The 20,322-nt window shown below is 38.5% G+C and overlaps 1 protein-coding gene across 2 annotated transcripts in view; it reads right to left on the bottom strand.

The window, feature by feature from the left end:
• rsu1.L (Ras suppressor protein 1 L homeolog) overlaps window positions 1–20,322 on the bottom strand; it is an 86,592-nt gene that overhangs the window by 49,265 nt on the left and 17,005 nt on the right. For both annotated transcript variants that reach the window (XM_018266478.2, XM_018266477.2), the window contains exons 4-7: window positions 15,580–15,700; window positions 11,911–12,029; window positions 8,881–8,963; window positions 8,514–8,628 (exon numbers count right to left, since the gene is read on the bottom strand). In XM_018266478.2, the coding sequence (XP_018121967.1) occupies window positions 8,514–8,628; window positions 8,881–8,963; window positions 11,911–12,029; window positions 15,580–15,700 (438 nt within the window). The remainder of the gene's footprint in view (window positions 1–8,513; window positions 8,629–8,880; window positions 8,964–11,910; window positions 12,030–15,579; window positions 15,701–20,322) is intronic.

The following is a 20,322-nucleotide window of genomic DNA, read 5'->3' as shown; positions in this document are numbered from 1 at the left end:
TCAACCTGACAACACTGATTCGAGTTTTTTTTCTTAAATTAGAAACCATTTGAGTTGCGAGTTCATTCGAGGTCTAAAAAAAAGCTCACAATGCTCTAAAATTTGACTTTTGATACATAACACCCAAAGTGTCATGTAGGAACTCCAAAATGGAAATTAGGCACGAAAAGTTTTATGTGCAACAACAAGTAATCAGGAGCAATGCAGAATGCAATAAAACCACTTAAAATCAAATAAAACGAATCAAACAATACAAATGAAAAATGTCCAGTGTCATGGGTGGTCAAATTTCCAGTTATACTATTCTCACCATGTAATTTACATTTACGAACAAAAACAAAATGTCAAAAACAATATGGTAATTAAAATACCCCAAAGCTGCTAAAAATCCAAAAATACTCCATCGCAAACCTGTTAAAGGAAAACTTTACCCCTAAAATGAATATTTAAGCAATAGATAGTTTATATAGTGAATAAAGTACCCCCTCTTGTAAAATATAAGGATATTATAAGTTACCGAGGAGTTTCATGACCATATAAAAACACGAGGCCGAAGGCCGAGTGTTTTTATACAGGTCATGGAACTCCGAGGTAACTTCTAATATCCTCATATTTTACAACTGGGGGTACTTTATTTATTATAATACACAAATTTTAGTAAGTCATGTGACAGAAATGACATCACTACTCACCGTTTATAACTGATGACATCACTACTCACCGTTTATAAGGATATAATTTACAGGATATTCATGGCTTTTGTGTATTATATCATATTAAGTGACATATTAAATAATCTTACCAAACTGGTATATATATTTAAGTAAATATTGCCCTTTTACATCTCTTGCCTTGAACCACCATTTCGTGATGGTCTGTGTGCTGCCTCAGAGATCACCTGACCAGAAATACTACAACTCTAACTGTAACAGGAAGAAATGAGGAAGCAAAAGACTCTGCCTGTTAATTGGCTCATGTGCCCTAACAAGTATAGTTTGTTTGTTATGTTTGTGTGCACCATGAATCATATGATCCCAGGGGGCGGCCCTTATTTTTTAATATGGCTATTTTCTATTTATGATTACCCAATGGCACATACTACTAAAAAGTATATTATGAAAATGGTTTATTTAAATGAAACAGGGTTTTACATATGAGTTGTTTTATGCAATATCTTTTTATAGAGACCTACATTGTTCGGGAGGGTATAGTTTTCCTTTAAGGTCATGTAGAGGTCAATGACATAGTGATCTGCACTGGATAATCTGAAAATCCAAAATCTGGGTTTTCATCCGATAAAGTCAAGTTTTTGTGGCAACAATTTGATAAAGTCGAGTTTTGGAGCGTCAATTGTATGATACAAACTGATGCAGAAATTTGTCACAACATTTTTTGAGCTCCAACATTTTTGAGAAGAATTATTGATAAAGGAGTTAAATTCGTGCATGGGACTTTGGTTGACTTTGTTTTAATAAAAGAAAAATTAGATTAATTCGAGTTTTAGTAATTAACCCCCTTAGATTAAAGATGCATCAACAAATACACCAATATTTCAAGTAAAGGAACAAAACTAAAGGACGTATGCTTAGTAAACAACTTTGTAAAGTATTCAAGATCACTGAAAAGGTCATCAGAATCATTAGAGAGCCTTGAAGCTATTTTATAATACATTATTCTTCTAACACAATAAAAGACGAAAGATTAAAACCTAAAGACCAGGCCCCAGTGATCAAATGAATGCGGAATGGTGTCATCATTTAACTTCTGTGATCAACAATCTATCACAACTAAAGAACTGCAGTCTAGTATTATAGCAGCCTATTGATGTGATGGACTCAAACCCTCACAGTTCCAGATGCATGATCAATTGCGGATTACTCTTGTAACAGCTAGGACAGAATGTAGCAGGGCTTGCTGCTGAATTTCTAAGTTCTTAACCCTTCCGTAACTTCAGTGTGAAACGTATTATTATCAGACATGCATGAATTGGGAAATGTGTATATATATTCATGGAATAAAACGTCAGCAGAGCATCATGTTGAAGTAGATATAACATAGGCTGACTGAATATTTTTTACAAAATAAATATTTGAAATTTGATTAAAAGAAAATGAGTTGGAGGTTATTTATTTCGCGGAGGCAGACGCCCCTCTACTCCGAGAATGTGCACGATAGTGGATTATAGTTTGGCACCAAACAGGGCACATATTCTGCTTGCGACATGTTATGCACTAGAGTTCCCTTGACAAAGGCGTTCTCGTCGAAATGTTTAGGTATCCGCTTTTATACTTGTATGTTGTTTATTGCTGGAAGGTATGCATCTTTGTAGCCTTGATGAACATTGTCATTATGTACGGACATACATATTAATGTTTGTTACATATAAATCTTTGATAAAGAATTTTTAATTGCAGTACCACCTGCCTATTTGTGCTTCATAAGTGTGCACAAAAAGGCAGGTGGTACTGAAATTAAATATAATTAAATTCTATGTTTATCTATTTGACAGTAAGCATTCCCGGGTCTCCTTGTGGGCCTCACTGTATGACAATTTCCATCAACATTCTCATTTCAAGCATAGAGCCATGTCACATCAATAAACAGTATCTGGTAGAAATAAAGTCTAAAGCAACTGGACTTTTATTGAAAGTACTTCATCAATTTTCGGAGTAGTTCAACTGAGTGGTAAATCTGTAGCATTTAAAGGGCATTTAAAGGGCATGTAAAGGCAAAAAAATAAAATCCCATTTTTACTTTCTTTAATGAAAAAGAAACCTATCTCCGATATATTTAATTAAAAAATGTGTACCGTTTTTATAAGAAACCTGACTGTATGCAGTGACATTCTCCCTTCATTTACTGCTGTGGATAGGAATTGTCAGACGGTCCCTAACTGCTGAGCAGGGAAACAATCATACTTATGAACAGCAGGGGGAGCCCCCGCCTTACTTCCCAGCCATGCAGAACTCGAACAGCTTTGTTTATGATGATCCCTAAACAGCCCAGACCACACTGAGCATGTGCACAGTCTTGGCTTGCAAAGATGTTTAACAAAGTTACAAGATGGTGACCCCCTGTAGCCAACTTTGAAAGCATAAATCATTTATTTGATTAGGCTTGTGGTGCAGTAAGTTCATGTTTATATTTAGTACACAAAATACAGCATTTCTAGCCTTATTCTATTTTAGACTTTACATGCCCTTTAAACCCTACAGTCACAGACATGCAATCCCAATGGTTCATCTGAACTTATTCAGTTAGGTGTTGGGTAACACTCACAAAGGTGTCATCCAGTTACAATGGTACCATGAACCTCATTGAGCAGATGTTAACATGTTTTCCACTAATCATAATTGTAGATTGTTGTGAAACTGTCAAAGTGGCATTGTATGTTGTTAACATGCTCCATTGTTTAGGGATGGTTGTTCCAGTTTGGCATAAATTGCCTCCTTCACTCCACTTTTAAGGCTGATGGCACATTGGGAGATTAGTTACCCGCAATAAATCTGCTCTAACTCAGGCAACTAATCTCCTGTAAATGTTTTCCCACTAGCAATAATGTAAACCACCGGTGGGAAAACATAAATGTCACCCAAAGTTGCTACGATACAGAAACTACGGGAGACCTTGGAAAATTTAAACGAGTCATAGGTTCTCTCACTGGAGATTTACATAATTGCTGGTGGAAAAGCATTTTCAGGAGATCAATTGCCTGTGGCAAAGGAGATTTGTCGCAGGCAACTAATCTCCTAGTGTGTAATCACTCTTAACTGTAGACAGACTGCCGAGTCTTGTCCTGTTGAGTTAGCTCACGTGTTGGGCCATTCTATTACTAAGCAGTTGTTTAGTCTCCATGGTCTACAAATCCGTGCACTCTTCACTGCTATGGTCAGCATAGACCACATTACTTTTCATGTGCTTTGGTGTTGGGTCTTTTGCGTGTACTCGCTTCTGTCTCAGGGCGTTGCTTGCTTTGAAAAACAAAGGAATCCAATACTTGTTCAAAATGCATTTTTCCAGGCATAAGTGTGTTCACTACAATAGTTGGTCTGTTTTGTGTTTTCCCTCTTTCTGTTGGTCTGTTGCTCCTGCTTAACGTCCCTGCAGTTTTAACAAAAGCCCATGTAGGAGATTCCACAAGCTCCTTTGTGATGCCTGTATTCCTTGGTTGTTGGTTGGTTTCAGCCTGGTGGTGCAGAGATCTAATAACCCCCAGTATATCTCCCAATGGGTCAAACAACATACATTAATCAGTATGAGTGATTATTGATCTGCGGTATTGGCATAAGTATTGGCATGTATTCTTAGGAAACTAGACTGCATTTCTAAGGATTGTGAGGCAGTAAAAGCTGTTTGAGCCCCAGATCCATAAGTAAATTCACATGACGGACTACTGAATGCAAATGCTGCTGTTTTCACTCCAGTCGTGTATAGTTCCACATGGACTGCTGCACATAAATATACATGCACAAATGATGCAGGTATAGATATGAGACAACTTGCAATCTAAGTTTGGCGGATACGGAATATTAAAAGTTGCTGTTCGGGGCCAAGTTTATCAAATATGTTAAGAAGTCCGATATTTAATGATCTACAGACATAGCATGCCCTCTAATGCCAGTAAAGGCATCTGACAAATCCTCAGAGCAGGTTCCTCCACTCCATCTTACGGTGATAGAAATAGAATATATCTAGGTAAGGCCCACAATCCATCATTTCTACATCATTCCAGTGTCAGAAATGGTGTTTAGGCTTCATCAATAACCCCGTTTAAGGATGACATATATGCAGAGTTCAATTGATTAACTTTACTTATGAGCAATTGCTATTTGTTTTTTCCCATTGTGCTATGGATTAGACTATAAACTGTTCCCAGTAATTACAAATGGCCCTCTACTTTGACATTGAAGCACAATTACACTACTCTTTACTAAAGTGTCTGCAGACAATACGGTAGTGTCAATTACATGGTATTAACTCTATTACAGGGTTTTTTTTTAGCCAAACGTCAAGGTGGACCAATCCCAATCTCTTGATTACAATCTACAAGATCTACAAAGAAGCAGGTTTGAGCTGCACTCGAGAGGTATCTGTGTAAAGGTGGCCATAGATGCAAAGATCCGCTTGTTTGGCCACATCGCCAAACGAGCGGATCTTTCCCCGATATGCCCTTAACAAACATGGCTATATCGGGTGTAATCTGATTGTTCGGCCGTATGGTGATGTGCCGTGGGCTCCGGCGGGATCGGTCGGGTCAAAATTAAACCTGACCGGTCGACCAAACGACCGATCTCCGCTGGACGAAAGATGTCGGCACACGCCACACACGATCCGAAAATCGTACGAATCCTCGATTCGTACAATAGGATCTGTGTGTCTATGGCCACCTTAAGACCCATCATGCTCTGCAGTAAAGAGCAATTTCAGTAGCCAACCAGTCCCACGTTATAGAGCTTTTTTTCAATAACCCACTTCATTCTTTGGTAACAAGGTCCACGGTCCACTATTCCCGAAAGGTCTTGAATGCTTACAAAAGAAATTTCCACAACCTAAAAGGAGAATATGACCAAGTCTGTGTTTGGAGAATGCCCAGAAGTGGCAAGGAAGAAAAAAATAAAGAATGAAAATTAATAGGCTACAGAGTACATTTTCCTCCGGCTATCTGTGCTGCAACTTTATGGTAACCAGAGGTCATCTCTGTCCTCTCAATTCCATGCTATCCCCGCCAAGGGAGTTTCAATACATGAGAATTTAAAATGGGTTTTCTTTATAGTGTTGAAAAGACTGAACATTTTGATGCTGTGGCAATTGCAAGGGAAGAGGGAAAAAAACTCATTTAGTTTAAATCTGATCTCTCATGTGTCTTTTTGGAGAAAAATTATTTGAGGGAATAAACAGCTTGTACTAAATAGTCATTTTTTCCACCTGTCAATTTTCTCCTCTCAGTTTTCCCTGTAGCACTTTAGAAAGATACATCAAAGTGAACATCACTTCCTAGGGAAATTTATTGTACCGGAATGTCAGGGATCCTTAGATGGACAGGATACAGATCGGAATAAACAGACAGACAGACAGGAGATAAACAAACCGTGCATTGTGACAACATCTCGCTGATAGATCTGAATTTAATAAACCCACAACACAAAAATAATAATAATAATAATAATAAAGGAAGATTTTTTATATACTGGTGCAACAGATACAATACTATGGAGTCTATATAAAGACAATATTGCATGTCACATCCGCTGGCTAGGCTCAAACACACAAGATTGATCTTACTAATTGCATCTGTCACTTTGTTTGAGCTTCCCCATTCAATCTTGACTTCTCATCAGACACCATTCTGCTTGTTAAATGGTGGGAATACAGAAAGCGACAAGTATAGTGCTTCTTTGGTGATTTATATCGCTGGCTGGAACTTGTGGTTGTAGCAACGGATCATGATTTATACTGCCCTATGACTCTTCCTTTCTGGGTAGAACATTCCGCAGGCTTCAGACTGTTTTTTGGTTTACCCTAACCATCTTACAACCCTGAAGGTAGAGGCACACATTCAGGGAGATTCGGGGAGATTAGTCGCCCAGCGACAAATCTCCTCTTCTTCGGACAATTTATCTCCCCGAATTGCCTCCCGCCAGCTAGAATGTAAATCGCCGGCAGGATGGCAATCGGTGCACTTCGTTTTCCGAAGTCGTCAGACGTTGCCTTACGAGGAAACTTCAGGCGACTTCAGAAAACCGGCGATTTAGATTCTAGCTGGCGGGAGGCAGTACGGGGAGATTAGTCTCCCCGAAGAAAAGGTGATTTATCGCCAGATGACTAATCTTCTCAAATCTGAGCGTGTGCCTCTGCCGTAAGAGATGCCAGCATTTACCTATGGCATCATATATATATAATAACAATGTGTATATTTTGGTTAAGAAATAAAACTAAACGGATATTTGGAAGTACAAGTATAGGATCCATTATCCGGAAAGCTCCGAATTATCCGATGGTCGTCTCCCATATACTACATTTTATCCAAATAATCCAAATTTTAAAAAATGATTTCCTTTCCCCCTGTAATAATAAAACAGTAGCTTGTATTTGACCCAAACAAAGATATAATTAATCCTTATTAGAAGCAAAACCAGCCTATTTAGTTTTTTAAATGTTTTTTAGTTTTTTTTTTATTCAGTAGTTCTCCAGTTTGCCATGTCAGCAGTCTGGTTGCTAGGGTCCAAATTACACTAGCAAACTTGAATTGATTTGAATAAGAGACTGGAATATCAATAAGAGAGGCTTGGATCGAAAGACGAGTAATAAAAAGTAGCCATAACAATAAATGTGTAGCTTTACAGAGCATGTTTCTTAGATAGGGTCAGTGACCCCAACTGGAAAGCTGGAAGGAGTCAGAAGAAAATGGCAAGTTATTCAAAAACTGTAAATAAGGGAGAACAATTGAAAAGTTGCTTAGAAATTATCATTCTATAACATACCAAGGGGTTATTTATTAAAGTCTAAATTTATCTCGATATTTTCAGACCAAATCCGCACAGGTTTTTTCCGCTTATTTATTAATACACTTTCCTGAAAATTGTTTGTGGGAACAAATCAGAAAAAATTGTTCGGATTTTTCATCCAATTTTCAAGTTTTTTCCCGGATTTTTCACCGAAAAAAAGTCAGATTTTATATTATAAAAAAAAAATAATCAAATTTTTATGTTTTTTGCTCAAAAACTTTGAGGTATTGCACAAAACCCAGCGCACATCAAAAAAATCATTGGGACTTCTCCCATTGACATATGCAATCCTCGACAGGTCCGAGATGCCTGATTTTCTGATTCAGACTTTTCCATCCTCTGGGTTTAATAAATCCTGAAAATTTTGTGGTTTTTTTTTTTTTTTAAAAAAAGTCCGATTTTATATTAAAAAAAAATAAATCTAATTTAATGTTTACATGATTTACTAGTAGATTTAAGGTATAAAGATCCAAAATACAGAAATATCTGTTATCTGGAAAACCCCAGGTCCCTGGATAGCAGCAGAAAGCTTTGATGGGCTATAAGTAAGGTTGTCTCTTTGAATGATCAAATTCTATTAGTGGTTCCAGACTGGGGACAGTCCTGCCCTATTCAGCGATAGGGAACAATGTCATTATAGAAACAATTATAAAACAGCACCATGAGCAAGTCACTCCAGAGAAATTAAAAAATAATTCCCACGGAAGGGGTAAGGAAAAAGTTGAGGCTGATTTTGTGAATCCTTAAGAATTCCAAGCACCAAGAACAAGAACTTTCTGAATAGGATTTATTTTAACAAATTGAGACATTTATCTTATTCTCAGAATGTGGGCGTCTGCTCTGAGAAGGGAAACACCTACCAGTTCTATAGGGAGATCACACGTCCGACAACAATGAGTATAAGGCAAAGAGAATACAAATTTCCATTCTGGAACAAATTCCAATCAGCTTAAAGATTTCACCATTCAGTTATTAAATGATACGGACACAAACGGATGAAAACCTTACCCAGTTCAGGGGGCAGGACAGTTAGCCTATTCCCTTGTATATGTAGCTCTTTAAGCTGAGTGAGCTCCCCGACCTCCTTAGGCAATGATATCAGGTCATTATCCCGAAGACTGATCTAGAAAAGGAAAAACACAAAAAGTTGCCATGGCATTAAATGGGAAATAAAGTGCAACTCAGCTATTGTTCTGTCGCTAGCTCTCAGAATTCCAATTTATTTACACAAATGTGCCGATAGACAGGCAGCCGTGCTGGGTCAGTAGCGTATGCTGAAAGATAAACCACACCACTTCTCAAATTGACTAGACTCCACTCTTACAAGGGCTGTGAAAGTGAATTGATTTTCCAGGAATTTAGATAAATTACTTACTATCTGCAACTTCGTGAGCTTCCCAATATCTGGCGGCAGGGTTTCAAAATCGTTGTCACTTAGATAGAGTGCACGCAGGGTGGCTGCAAATTAAACAGCAATATATAAACAGGGCGGTGTATGGCCCAAGCACTTCAGCGGTGATCAATAAAAAGCAGTCAGCTCTGATTAATAACCCCGACTTGGTGAAAAGCCTTTGACACATCCAGGGCTCACAATAATAACAGGCGGGTCAAGCGCAGATTTAGTGGCTTATGGCACGGCTTGTCCGTTACAGGAAAACATTTATATCCAAAGGCCTGACACAATTAACAGTTTCTTCGGCTGTGAATTGTGCCTTTTATTTTGTGGCTGTCACGTCGTTTGAGTGTTTCCTTTACCGACTGCCATGGGTTTTTATGGAGTCGTTTAAATATCACAGTAGTAAAGGAGTCACTTGCGCAGCTATTTAACAGGGAGATTAACAATTTATAACAAGAGGATTATTGAGTAGTTGCGGAGCATGTCTGTAAGGGATTTCTTATAAACACGCCAGTATAGTCAGGTGTACACTTGTTCCATGTGATTAACTGTTAAAATCCCCATTAAATGTGCAGCTCCCATGGTACATAATGTGTTACTGTCCTATAGCAACACTACAATGGTGTGGTAAAGGTTTTTTGCTCTTCTTTTATCCCTTACTTTTTTTAACAGATCTATTATCCAGAAAGCTCTGAATTATGAAAGCCCACCTCCGACAGACTCCATTTTAAAGCACCAGCAACGTCCAATTTTTTTTTTAATTCGTTTGTATATAATGAAAAAAATATGGATGCACCGAATCCAGGATTCAGTTCGGGATTCAGCCTTTTTCAACAGGATTCGTATTTGTCCGAATCTTTCTGCCCGAAACCTAATTTGCATATGCAAATGCATATGCAAAATTAGGGGCGGGGAGGAAAATCACGTGACTTTTTGTTACAAAACAAGGAAGTAAAAAATGTTTTCCCCTTCCCGCCCTTAATTTGCATATGAAAATTAGGATTCAGATTGATATTCGGCCGAATCCTTAGTGAAGGTTTCGGGGGTTCAGCCGAATCCAAAATAGTGGATTCGGTGCATCCCTAGAAAAAAAAACACCAAGACATGTTTAACTTTGAAATCGCAAAGTCTTTATTAAAAAATAATTTACCGAAACTCCGCTTGCGCTCCTCTTCAGAAATGGCAACGATCCATAGTGCGGTGTTCGATTTCTCCTCCCTGCCTTCTATAGGAGATAGCCAGGGAGGAGAAATCGAATGCCGCACGTTGGATCGTCGCCCTGTCGCCTTTTTTGAAAGGAGCGCAAGCGGAGTTTCGGTAAGTTATTTTTTTGAAAAAGACTTTGTGATTTTAAAGTTAAATATGTCTTGGTGGGGTTTTTTTTCGTTATATACACACATTTTTATTTTTAAAAAATGTTGCCGTTACCGGTCCTTTAAGCAAATACAGGCATGGGACCTGTTATCCAGAATGCTCAGGACCTGGGGTTTTCTGGATAAGGAGTTTGGATCACCATCATTTAAAGGGGAGGGTCACCTTCATGTTAACTTTTAGTATGTTACAAAATGGGAAATTGAAAGTAACTTTTCAATTCATCTTCATTATTTATTTTTTATGGTTTCTGCATTAATTGCCTTTTTCTTCTGACTCTGTCAAGCTTTAAAATAGGGGTCACTGACCTCATTTAAACAACAAATGATCTCTAAGGTTACAAATTGGTTAATGCTACTTTGTTTTACTCTTTTTTCTATTCAGGCCCTCCCCTATTCAGTCTCTTATTCAAATCAATGCATGGTTGCTAGGACTATTTGGATCCTAGCAACCAGATTGCTGAAATTGCATACTGGAGATGCTGCTGAATAAAAAGCTAAAAAAGCCAAAAGCCACAAATAATAAAAAATGAAAACCAATGTCAAATTGTCTCAGAATGTCACTCTCTAACATCATACTAAAAGTTAATTAAAAGGTGAACAACCCCTTAAAGTCTACTTAAAAAGCATCAAAATTAAACCCAATAGGGCTGGTCTGTCTCCAATAAGGATTAATAATATCTCAGTTGGGATCAAGTACAAAGAACTGTTTTATTATTACAGAGAAAACAAAAATCATTTTTAAAACATTTTAATAATTTGCTTAAAATGGAGTCTATGGGAGATGTCCTTACCTTAAATCTGAGCTTTCTGAATAACGGGTTTCCGGATAATGAATCCCATACCTGTAATTCTAATTTGAATTCCTTTTTCTTTGTAATAATAAAACAGCACCTTGTACTTGATCCCAACTAAGCTGCATAAAGGCATATTGCCGGCAAAACAATCCTATTACCACATTTAAAGGATACATATAGGATACATGAAAAAAAAAACTCATTTTGTAGGCAATTGTGAGTAATATATGGTTTTGCTTTTACATGGTGCTAAAAATTAATATTATCTTTAAAAATAGCCCCTTTATTGGAGCTCCGTATAGATATTCACTGGTCCCTGTTTCAAATGAAGGGTGGGCGTGTCCTAATGGTCCCTGCCAGAAGCACAGTAGGAGGGGGACAGCCAATCACAGCCCTGCCGTCACACAAGCACAGACAGGCTTCGGTCCCCAATCAGGTCCTGCTAGCTGCTGATTGGTTCCCGTCCTACATTGCAATGAGCAGAGTGCTGCCGGCTCCCCTGTACAGCCTGGGAATTCAGGGAGCAGGAAGTGGAAGAGAAGGAAGGGATTATAAGGGACAGTGTTGGACTGGGATGCCAGGGGCCCACCAGAAAACCGTAGTCCATGGGCCCACACTACTTTTTAAACACAATTCTTCTATACCTAAAGGAGTATAACGCACTGGTACATTCTTATTTTTAACAGAAAATGTCTTTAAAAAATTTTTTTTAGTAGTCTTAAAGGTAGTCTTAAAGGTATGGAGATCCAAATTACAGAACCCCCCAAGTCAGCATTCTAGATAACAGATCCCAGCATATTCACAGCATTAAATGTCTTACAGGCTACAAAGTTATTTCTTACTTAGATAGAAGAAGTTTCCAGACAGGGAGTTCTCATTCAGGTTGTTGTAGGTGAGGTCAAGGACTTCCAAAGCCGGCAAGGAGCCAAAGCCACGAGGCAGACCGTTCAGCCTGTTCATACTGACCAACACAAACACAAAAGGGTGAGACGTTCCAACTTAACATTTAGGGGCAGATTTATCCAAATGTGAGATTAGAACTCACTACAGAAAAACTCACTCACTTTCTATTCATTCCTATGGGATTTTTAGAATCTAATTTATCAATGGCGTTCTCCATTTGATAAATATGCTTTTAAAAATCCCATAGGAATGAATAGAAAGTGAGTGAGTTTTTCTGTAGTGAGTTCTAATCTAACATTTGGATAAATCTGCTTCTAATAAAATAACTTAATGTACAGTGGAATGGCAATTTTTTTCATTACTAAATGTAATAGATATTTATTGCTGCAAAAGGGCAAAAAGAAAAGATTTCAAAACTACAGACAATTAAGACTTATCCCAAGGGTGTATCATTCAAGGAATAAGAGTGGAGCCCTCTTGTGGGCGCAAGTAAATATAGAATATTAAATCTGAATGCAGTCACATATCTTGTGTATTTTGTGCTATGAATCTAAGCAGCAAAAGACATTACATAGTCCAGTCATTACATCCCCAGTCTTAAGAACCATTCTTCTGTGTGCCCTAATTGAACGGTGTCTAAAATCATTAGTCCGTGACTGCTGACAAAGCGAGAGGTCCCCGGAGTGTCTCGGACAGCCCTCTGCTTAAATGAACACTTCAATATACAACTCAATGCCAAAACCAATAAAGCCCCGCGTATTGGAAACGCTTTGCCGGCGTGCTATTTCGGTCATGCTGAAAAGGTACCCCACAGAAAATAGTACAAGGCAATTAAAAATAGTTTTATAGCAAAGCAGTAACTAACAGGATTTCCTTCAATGTATATACATTTTTTACGTTTTTATTGTTTCTGTGCGTTTTTTCCCATGTTCCTTATACTCTGCAAAAATACTGTGTAGTTTAGATTTGAGCAATAAAAGTACAGTAAGTAAATAACAGAGAATGCAGCTGCTTCTTGATTAACAGTGATTTTAAAGGAACAGTAACACCAAAAAATGTAAGTGTTTAAAAGGAATGACAATGTAATGTACTGTTGCCCTGCACTGGTTTAACAGGTGGGTTTGCTTCAGCAACTCTACTATCGGTTATATAAACAATCTGCTGTGTAGCCATGGGGGCAGCCAGGGGCGATCCGCCAATGAGGCGAGCTGAGGCGCTCGCCTCAGGCGGCATCGCCAGCTAGGTTTCCAGGGGCGGCAAAAAGCCGCTCCTGGTGCCTTTAAGAGCCGAATTTCCGGTTTTTGAACCGGAAATTCGGCTTTACTAGGGCGAGAGAGCGCAATTGCGCTCTCCGCACTAGCGTGAATCGGGCTGGGGGGGCGGCATTACTGGAGCCGCCTCAGGCGGCAATGGATACAGAAACGGCGCTGGGGGCAGCCATTCAAACACAGGAGACACAGTAGGTAACGGATACGTTCTGAAGAATCCCATTGTATACTACAGAGTTTAGGTGGCCATACACGGGCCGATAAAACCGTGTCGGCAGCTTATTGGCCCGTATATGGGGCCCCCCCGACGGGCTTCCCCTTCAGCTTTGAATGACAGCCTGAGATACTGTTTGCCTGCATCTTTTTCCATCCTTCCAGGAGTCCCCTGTTGGAATAGTGCAAATACATGCACAGTATAGAAATATTTATCAGATGTATGTACTGTGCATGTAAGGAACGCACTCCGCTTTGAAATAAATTTTGAAGATTTCTTACAGTCCTGTGTGCCGTTGGAATTCCTTTGCTGTACTGTACTGTGCATGTACCATACTAGAACTGGGGGGACATCTGAGAGGAGATGGTGCACAGCAAACGGTACCCTGTGCCGGTCCACTTTTTGGAAAGGAGCACCAGCACTGGGTAACACATGTCTAGAATTACTAGGGGTGCCTAAAAATGAGGCATCCCCCAATGATCCTACCTTCCTTCTCTATTAAAGGCAGTGGAGTTGCTTATCTGCTACCCTGGCTTGGCCCTTTTTTTCTTCAAGTCTGTACCAGGGCTCTGTTTGCTGATTGCTGCCATTTTTTCCAGTCTTGTGTAGGAATGGGGAAAGTGCATATTCAGCAGAGATTTTTTATGCAGATTTATGTACCCCCCAATGATTCTACCTTCCTTCTCTATTAAAGGCAGTTGAAATGCTTACCTGCTACCCTGGGCTGGCCCTTCCCTTCTTCAAGCCTGTGCTAACCTGGGGTATTGTTTTTGCTGCTAGTTTTTCCAGTCTTGTATTGGAATGATGCAAGTGCATGTTCAATGGAGATTTTTAAGTAAGCTAAAATCTCTTAAGTGCAGATAAAGCTGCCGATATCAGTCCTTTAGACCAATTTATCTGCCAGTGTATGGGGGCTTCCGGCAGGTCTTCCTGAGTGATATCTGGCCACGATATCAATCAGGAAGGTTTCATTTTTCCACCAACCGACCCGTCGGAGGCCATTTTAAGGTGGCCATAGAGATCCACTCACTTGGCGATGTCACCAAACAAGTGGATCTCTCTCCAATATGCCCAACTTGAAGTTGGCGACATTAGGCTGATCCGATCATGGGCCCTAGGGCCCAACGATCGGATCAGAATGGATCCGATACGGGCGGTCGGACTGCATAGATGCAGCCGCGATCCAATGAATTTTTTAAGCTGCCCAATCGAGAACTGGCTGACTTTTGGCCAGATATCGATCGGGGAAGCCTGTCGGATGGCCCCAAGCACGGGCCAATAAGCTGCCGTCTGTCGGCAGCTTTTATCGGCCCTTGTATGGGGGCCAAGATAAGTGAGTTGTACATGGGGGCAGAAGGTAAATTGGGGATGGTTGTGGATGGGTTTGCTTGTTTTGCACAATTAGGGATTATGTACAATATATGCACTTTATTGAATTGGTTGTGAGAAGGAGAAAATAGATATGCACTTTATTGCACTATATATTAAAAGTAATAATTTACAATATGAATGGTGGAGATATATGGACAAAAACAAGGGTTTTAAATGACATATAATTAGCCACAATTAATTGCACCTTGTAGTGGAGCTGGCAGAAGATTTTAGACAAGGTTGTGATTGAACAAATAAATAGATTAATACTCTCTTATGTCACAATGAAGGAGTCGAAGCCTATAAAATGGGTTTCTTTCCTTTGTATATTACTTATTTTTGTACACTGAGATATGTCTTTTTGTATATGCTTGTCTTATGAGTGTATGTAATATGTATTATATGGTTTGGGGGCAGGAAATTGACTTTATTTTGTATGCAGAAGAGATTACAATAAAAGTGATTTGATTTGTAAATTTTGTATCCAGATGTATGTACTGTCCATGTGATCTACTAGAACTGGAGTGACTTCTTGGATGATATTAGGCTCAGCAAACAATACCCTGCATTGGTGCACTTTTTTAAAAAAAAAGGAGCGCCAGACCAGATAGCATCTAAATGACTAGAATTATTATGGCTAAAAACTTGGAACCCCCGATGATTCTACTTTCCGTATGCTTCAAAGTCAATTGGGATACAGCAGCCGGGAGTGGTACACAGAGGAGGGTAAATGTGTGATGTATAGTGCAACGTACCCAAGGTTGAGGTGTTTGAGCTTCTGAAGGCTACTGATCTGGGTTGGCAATTCTTCAATCTGATTATTGAAAAAGTTGAGCACTTCCAAGTTTTTTAAGTCAGCGATATTCGGGGGAACAGCTGTAAGCACACAATAAAAGATACAAATGAATTCATTATAATTAACACAACAGACGTATGAAGAAGCATGCTATATTGTTTCCAAGAGACAAAGCCAGCAGTGAATACTGATTTCCACATCAAATATATTTACAAATAAGGTTAAAAACAATGAACATCTTTAATGAATGTATATTGAACGCTTCCTTTGAATTACATTCTTTCATAAGGCAAACACGGGTATGGGATCCATTATCAGAAACCGGTTATCCAGAAAGATCTGAATTACGGAAAGGCCATCTCCCACAGACACCTTTTTAAGCAAATAATTAAATATTTTGAAAACAATTTCCTTTTGCTGTGTAATAATAAAACTAGGGATGCACCGAATCCCCTATTTTGGATTTGGCCGAACCCCTGAATCCTTCGAGAAAGATTTGGGCGAATACTGAACCGAATCTTAATTTGCATATGCAAACTAGGGGTGGGAAGGGAAAAAAAATTTTACTTCCTTATTTTGTGACAAAAAGTCACACGATTTCCCTCCCCGTCCAAATCCTGTTGAAAATGGCCGAATCCCGAACCGAAGCCTGGATTTGGTGCATCCCTAAATAAAACAGTACATTGCACTTGATCCCAAGTAAGAAATAATTAATCCTTATTGGAAGCAAACCCAGACAACTGGCATAAACGTATGCTTAATTTTTTTTAGTAGATTTAAATATAGAGATCCAAGTTATGGAAAGACCCCTTATCTGGAAAATCGCAGGCCCAGAGCATCCAAGCATTCTGGATAACATATCCCATACCTGTAAATGCTTCGGGGGTTTACATCCTCCTTTAAGCTTTTAAACTATAGTTTCATAAATAGTCAGTGACAAGTGATAACCACATACAGTATGGGATCCATTATCCAGAATGCTCTGGACCTGGGTTTTTCAGATAACGGATCTTTCCATAATTTGGATCTTCATACCTTAAGTCTACTAGAAAATCATGTAAACAATAAAACTCAATAGGCTGGTTTTGCAACCAATAAGGATTAATTATTTCATAGTTTAGGTTAAGTACAAGGTACTGTTTTATTATCACAGACAAAAGGGAAATCATTTTTAAAAAATTCGATGTATTTGGATGAAATGGAATCTATGGAAAATGGCCATTCCCTAATCTGGAACTTTCTGGATAATTTGTTTCCCGATAACAGATCTCATACCTGAATAAGCAAAAACATATTACGTTTACATATTACTTTTAAAGTTAGGGATGCACCGAATCCAGAATTCGGTTCGGGACTTGGCCAGGATTCCGTTTGCCGGGCCAAACCGAATCCAAATCCTAATTTGCATATGCAAATTAGGGACGGGGAGGGAAATAATCTTTTTTGTCACAAAACAAGGAAGTAAAAAATGTTTTCTCCTTCCCACCCCAAATTTGCATATGCAAATTAGGGTTCAGATTCGGTTCAGAATTCAGCATGAATCTTTTGCGAGGACTCGGTTGAACCCAAAATAGTGGATTCGGTGCATCCCTATTTAAAACATCATGTTTCTTCTAGGTAACAGCACATGATGGTAACGGCACATGATGGTAACGGCACACTGAAGAGCATTAGAATGTGCAGAGGGCTGAAAAAAGCTGATCATTGGATTGGTTGATGTTGGTTACTGCCCAGGTGCAAATTTCCCCAGGGTTTCTACATGAGCAAAAAAATAGGCAGATTCGATGCCAAACAGACAATTTATTTTATTGTTGATGAAGTACAAGAAATTGTGGTCTGGGGTCGGTTTCTCATTACCCACATTTTAAACAGCCACAGCCCACCTAGAAACAGAAGCCCAAGCAGAGCAAAAGCCTCCAATAGAAGCACACTATTATTCCCGGAGTGCATATGATCGATAGGTCTAAAAGGATACATGAGATTAGCAACAGATCAATGGTTAGTTATTATCTGACAATATTAAAAAGCTGCCTAACAGCACCGTTTGAATAGAGCTGGGCAGATGAATGATTCCTTTGGCCTTCGGGAATTTAAACGTAGTGTGAAGGTTCAGCTTTAAATGCTGCAGCTTAAAAATAAATACAATAAAAAATGAGGCCGTAAGAGGAAAACATGTCCGTGCTGTGATAGCCAACCTGGATTGTAATCATGGAGGTATTTAAATCTGGTGCTGCCATAGTCTTAAAATCATGGCCACCAAAAAGCTCTGCTTGGCAACAGGAGACATAATTCATCAATTGCACCACCTTGTGTTTAAGTTCTTCTCCTCGGATTTCAACCCATACGGGACAGAAATATATGGTGTGATACCATTTATTGACAATTATTGACAAGCATCATACAGATAAGATGCCACTAGTGACCTAAATTTTACATTTTTTTCCAGTACCACCCCGCTCATTACTGTTGTACCACAGTCTCACAAGAGTTTTAGGTCAGGACTTAAAGTGGACCTGTCACCCAGACATAAAAATCTGTATAATAAAAGTCCTTTTCAAATTAAACAGGGAATCCAAATTCTTTTTTCTATTAAAGCATATATATCTGTTGTAAACTCATTTAAAAATCTCAGCTGTCAATCAAATATTGCCTGCTATTCCTCTATGCCTTAAGCATAGAGACGGGACAGACAATTACTTTCACTTTCCATTCAGCACTTCCTAAATGTCACTGCTCTTCCCACATTCCCCCAGTTCTCTTCATCATTTAATTGTGTAGCCAGTACATGGAGATGGACATCAGGTCCCCCATTCTGTTGCACAAACAAGATTCTGAGATGATGCAAGACTTGCCTTAATAACAGTGTCCACAAAATGGCTGCTGCCTGCTTGTTATAATTATGAATTCCCAGACTGAAGGAAACAAGATTCAAATAATTTATATAGTGTAATTAAAGTTAATTTTGCTTGACTAACATGATAAAATAAGATTTGGAATACTTTTTTTGGATAACGGGTCCCCTTTAAAGGGGGTTATCTATCAAAGGTTGAGCTTTTTTAAACATTAAAGGGGTTGTTCACCTTTGATATAACTGTTAGTATGACGTAGAGAGTGATATTCTGAGATAATTTGCAATTTGTTTTAATTTTTTATTATTGATGGTTTTTGAGTTATTTAGCTTTTTATTCAGCAACTTTTCAATTTTCATTTTAAGCTATCTGGTAACTAGCGCCCACATTACCCTAGCAACCATGCATTGATTTATATAAGAGACTGGAATATGAATAGGAGAGGCCTGAACAGAAGGATCAGTAATAAAAAGTAGCAATAACAATACATTTATAGCCTTATAGAGCATTTGTTTTTTTAGAAGGGGTCAGTGACCCCCATTTGAAAGCTGCAAAGAGTCAGAAGAAAAAGGCAAATAACTATAAAACTATAAAAAATAAATAATGAAAACCAATTGAAAAGTTGCTTAGAATTGGTCGTTCTATAACATACTTATACACAAGTTATTTTAAAGGAGGACCATCCCTTTAAATAAATTAACAACTCGAGTGGTTTCTAATTTAAGAAAAAACTGTATTCAGCGAGTTCGGGTTAACAACCCAAAAACTGTAATCGATCGAGTTTTCGGAAAAAAAAAATGGAATTGCTCGAATTGATTGAGTTTTCTAGCAAACCCCTCTCAAAAAACTCATCATGAAGGTTATAAAAGGGGTGGTTCACCTTTACCTTAATTAACTTTAGTATTTTTATAGAATGGCCAATTCTAAGCAACTTTTCAATTGGTGTTCATTATTTATTTTTTATGGTTTATGAATTATTTGCCTTTTTCTTCTGACTCTTTAATAGCTTTCAAATGTGGGTCACTGACCCCATCTAAAAACAAATGCTCTGTAAGGCTTCACATTTATTGTTACTTTTCTTTTCACTCATCTTTCTATTCAGGTCCTCTCCTATTCATATTCCAGTCTCTTATTCCAATCAATGCATGGTTACTAGGGTAATTTGGATCTTAGCAACCAAGTTGTTGAAATAACAAACCAGAGAGCTGCTGAATAAAAAGCTAAATAACTCAAAAAAACACAAATAATAAAAAATTAATACCAATTGCAAATTGTTTCAGAATATCACTTTCTATATCATACTAAAAGTTAGTGTGAAGATGAACCACCCCTTTAACATCTTCAAATGGTTTAAAGGATCTCTTTCATTGACTTCTACATTACCTCGACAGGTTTTAGCTGATGTATTTTCTGATGCAAACTATTTCCATGGTCAGGTACAGAATTTAACATTTTGGGGGGAAAAAAAAACATCTAAAAATTTTTGCTTGTTTTTTGATCTGAAAAATCGACTAAAAAAGAATTCAGAAAACTCTACTTTTTCATGGAAAACACTTGTACCGTAATAAATCTGCCCCGAAATGTCCCAGTCAGGGGCATCCAAAATGAATAAATATGTGCTTTGTGGGCTGGAAGGGGTCAAAGCCTGGAGCATGGGTGGGATTTGGGTAGATCATGGTATAATGGGGCACGGAGCAGCAGATCTGGGGTGTAAGGTGCATGCGCCTACAGGTAACTGGGGCCCCATGACCAGGGGTTAGTAGCCACCTGGGGGAGAACCCTACTAAGTTAGTAGCATTGGGTTCCATGATTGATTAGTTATTAGCGAGTTTCCCATCCATAGAAAATTATGG

The sequence above is a fragment of the Xenopus laevis genome, chromosome 6L (genome assembly GCF_017654675.1).
Source record: "Xenopus laevis strain J_2021 chromosome 6L, Xenopus_laevis_v10.1, whole genome shotgun sequence".
Classification (NCBI taxonomy): domain Eukaryota; kingdom Metazoa; phylum Chordata; class Amphibia; order Anura; family Pipidae; genus Xenopus; species Xenopus laevis.
Note: the sequence above shows the minus strand (reverse complement) of the source record. Positions and strands in the feature narration are given on the sequence as shown.